Raw genomic sequence first — 3,685 nt, 5'->3', positions numbered from 1 at the left:
CCTCTTCATTTCTAACCATCTCTATCAACGGTATCCTCATCATTCGCCTGTAACACCACATTTCGAAAGCTTCCAACCTTTTCTTTTCCGCCGCGCCCACTGTCGATGTTTCGCACCCATACAGTGCCGTGCTCCAAAGATAAATTATTATTTTTTTTATTAAACATTGGAAGTATTAGGCAGGTTACCTAAATTTTTAAAAGTAAAATAGACAAATCACGTACTTATAATAATTTTAATTGTTTCAGATTTCTTCCTAAAATAGTCAATGGAGGCATTGCGGGTGTTATAGGTGTTACGTGTGTATTTCCACTGGATTTGGTCAAAACCAGGCTACAAAACCAACGGGCTGGTCCAGATGGTAAATTGATGTATTCGTCAATGTAAGTAATTTTACTTTGTTGAATTGATTCCATCTTGAATAGCAACATCGTTAAAAACAAATTTACGGTGTTCATTGTTAAAAACTTGAATAAACTTAATGGTACATAATCGTATATTAAGTAACTTTTAAAGGTTTTTGTTGATGAGTATATATTTGAAAGTTCTTTTTGAGAATAAGATGACAAACAGGAGACAGAAATGTAATATGTACTTTCGTAATTCCTTGCTAAAGTTACGATATCCAATATTTTAGATTATCCATTTCCAAGGAGTTTAGAATTTTTTGGGCTCTCATCAGTTAAATTTTTAAGCTTCTATTCCCTTCAATAAACAATGTGAGCAACTTTTATTCATCATTTTATATAATGTTTGATCGGTGATACTGGCAAAACTTTTAACAGCAAAAATGTATTTTGCATTTTACAAATAGAAAATAGGTTTGGAAAAGTATCTTAAAAACCTTTTTGAAAGTATTTCAAATAAATCATATCATGCAAATCAGGTATAGATGATGTCCCCGAAGGGGGTGGGGCGGGGGGATCTAAAGAGGGTGGTCACCTGAGTAAAACCCCATAAAAAATTTGCGGCGGTCTCACCACCATAAAAAGTTATGGGGGTTAAAAGTTGATTATTTTGACAACTTTCATACACTATAATTCAAATAAAATTCAATAAAATAATTATTTTCAAGCGGATGGAGGTGGAGGATCGAAAGAGGGTGGTCACTTGAACAAAACCCGATAACCTAACCTAACCTAACCTAACTCTCTCAATGTTTTTATGTATTTTTCATGCCCAAAAATGTATAAAAATTGGCATATTTATTAACTTTGAACCCCCATAACTTTTTATGGGGGTGAGACCGCCACGAACTTTTTATGGTACAGTGGTAGGGGAGACCTCCTCTTTTGATCCTCCTGATGGGGGTGGCGGCCATCATCTAGACCTTTACCCATCTCTGGTTAAGACATGAATGTTACAATAAAGAGGTATAGGTTATATTTTCACTTTAATCCGCTTTAATCTTTCGGTGAAATGAGACAAATTTTCGAGATGATGTGGAGATTTAAGATGCGGTTACATATTGTGACACAAAATAAACCTATAATACTTAATTTATCAATTTTTGTTACTTGGAATATAAAAATTGATTTTGATTTAATGTAGCAACCAGTGATAATCCTTGAAAATTTATGTCAAAGTACTAATACTGGAAATTATTTGCAATTTTATATTTGAAATGCATGTTTATAGAAAATGATAACCCAATTATAAATCACTTATTTTATACATTTGCCATATCATAATAAAAAAGTCAAATAAAATGTATAATAGCTTGCACAACTTTATCTAAATTTCATAACCATAAATCAGTTTTATTATCAAATAAAGTATAAATACGGGATTAAAGATNGATTTAATTATAATATCACTTAAACTGCTTTATTGATTAAACAAAGAGACAGTATTATCATTAAACCAATTAAAAACTTAATATTGAGCATAATATACGTAATTTATTGTAGAAAGTATATGATGCTGTCATCTATCTTACAAATGCTATACTATGACAGTCATTTCAAGATTGTAAAAGATGAAACTGTATAGTTTTCTACTGTGTTAATATTCAATGACGTTTACATTTTTTTTAACAATGAGAAATCAGATGGATACTTCCAAAATTACGGTAAAGCTAGTGCTAGTGGCAGTGTGAAGGGTTGGTGTTGTACATTATGCTTATAGTTGTGGGTATTAATTAAAAATCCGTGAAAAAGGACAGTACGTGAAAATTTATTTGCTTTTGTTGACAACGGTGAGGATCTTCAATATAATTAAAACCTTGTTTAATTAACTTTAATATATAAATTGGTTTATATGACATGTATTCAATGGCTGATCAATAAAATTTGTATTTTAAGGTTAGCAAAAGAAAATTGTCTTCTAATTTTTAAAGTTATTTACCAATCTAATTTTTGTTAATCATTTTTTCACTATAATAGTTGAAAAAACTGAGCTGCATCTAAACATTAAACATTTACAACCCTTTTGACTATAATTTTTGTTTGCAGAATTATCATTTCTTTATTTCAATTTGTTATTTTGGAATTTATTCATTTAGTACCCATTATGTAGCTCTTAAAAAAAATTAGTATTCAGGAGTTATAAATTTTGAAAAAGTATGTGAAACATATCTTGACTTTTTTCTGTTCGTTACAGGTGTGAAATTACTATAACCAATGGGGGAGCAGCAGTTTTCGTAAGTTTTCCCTTTTTTAAAACTTTATTATAAATTGTCATTTGTGTAATTTATTTATCCTACTCAGAAGCGCCCCATTGTAATTAATTGCTTTAAATAGGAAGCACGTCATTTATTTAAACTTCCTGCCAACAAAATTATTGGTACTAAACATAACGTTTCATTATTCTAATTTTAAAGTTAATTTCGTGTGTATTTATCGTTATTATTTGTACCTTTATTTAATTTTAACGCCTTGATTCACCTAAAATGTTTTATTTGATTTAGTTCTACAGAATTTCGTTTGATTTTCTTGTATTCCCAGAACAATTTAGGTATCTATTCAAAGCTTATTTTGTAATTATCGCATTGTAAGTAGGAACTAATAGTTGTTATGCAAAATGATCCTACTAAGTAGCACTAAGTTTGTTTAAAATTATTTTCATGTCTTTTATACAGCAAAACATTATTCTCATTAAAATTGATAAGCGTATGGTTTCCGTGGGGTCTTATAACAAATTGCTGCATTATATAAACATTTATATAATAGGTATATCCAGTCATGACCTTACTCTCGCAATGGTTTTTAATATTTATTCACATAATAGGTTTACAGTCATGACCTTACTCTCGCAATGATTTTTAATATTTATGCAGAAACGGGTAATTAAAATTATTACGTTGTTCCGCCTTTAATATGCGTGTCAATATTTGAAGCAAATACAAAACTTGTTTTTGTTTTTTATTTTATTGCCTACTAGTTTTCTATGCGTAAAATTTGTAGTGATAACAGTACGTATTCCGAAAAAGAAACACAAACATTATAATAACTGAATTATTATACGAGGGTGGATTGATAAGTTTCCGGCCTGACCAAGAAAAACAAGGTTTTTAAAAATTTTTTTTTTTTATTTCTCAACATAATCTCCTCCAAGGCTGATACATTTCTCATAGCGGTGTTCCAGTCTATTAATGCCATCTCTATAGACTGATTCGTCAAGCTCCTCAAAATAACCATTTACAGCTTCGATTACTTCTTCATTGTCCGCAAATCTCTTACCGCCA

The 3,685-nt window shown here is 30.1% G+C and overlaps 1 protein-coding gene across 2 annotated transcripts in view; it reads left to right on the top strand.

The window, feature by feature from the left end:
• The first annotated feature begins 2,015 nt into the window (after positions 1-2,015).
• LOC108732881 (mitochondrial glutamate carrier 1-like) overlaps positions 2,016-3,685 on the top strand; it is a 129,296-nt gene continuing 127,626 nt past the window's right edge. Inside the window, exons 1-2 of one of the 2 annotated variants that reach the window (XM_025976986.1) lie at positions 2,016-2,197; positions 2,602-2,641. In XM_025976986.1, the coding sequence (XP_025832771.1) occupies positions 2,622-2,641 (20 nt within the window). In that variant the 5' untranslated portion in view covers positions 2,016-2,197; positions 2,602-2,621. The remainder of the gene's footprint in view (positions 2,198-2,601; positions 2,642-3,685) is intronic. The other variant, XM_025977000.1, reaches the window with a different exon arrangement.

The sequence above is a fragment of the Agrilus planipennis genome, unplaced genomic scaffold, assembly GCF_000699045.2.
Source record: "Agrilus planipennis isolate EAB-ADULT unplaced genomic scaffold, Apla_2.0 scaffold31, whole genome shotgun sequence".
NCBI lineage: Eukaryota > Metazoa > Arthropoda > Insecta > Coleoptera > Buprestidae > Agrilus > Agrilus planipennis.
The sequence above is the reverse complement of the archived record's forward strand: the minus strand, read 5'-3'. Positions and strand labels throughout refer to the sequence as shown.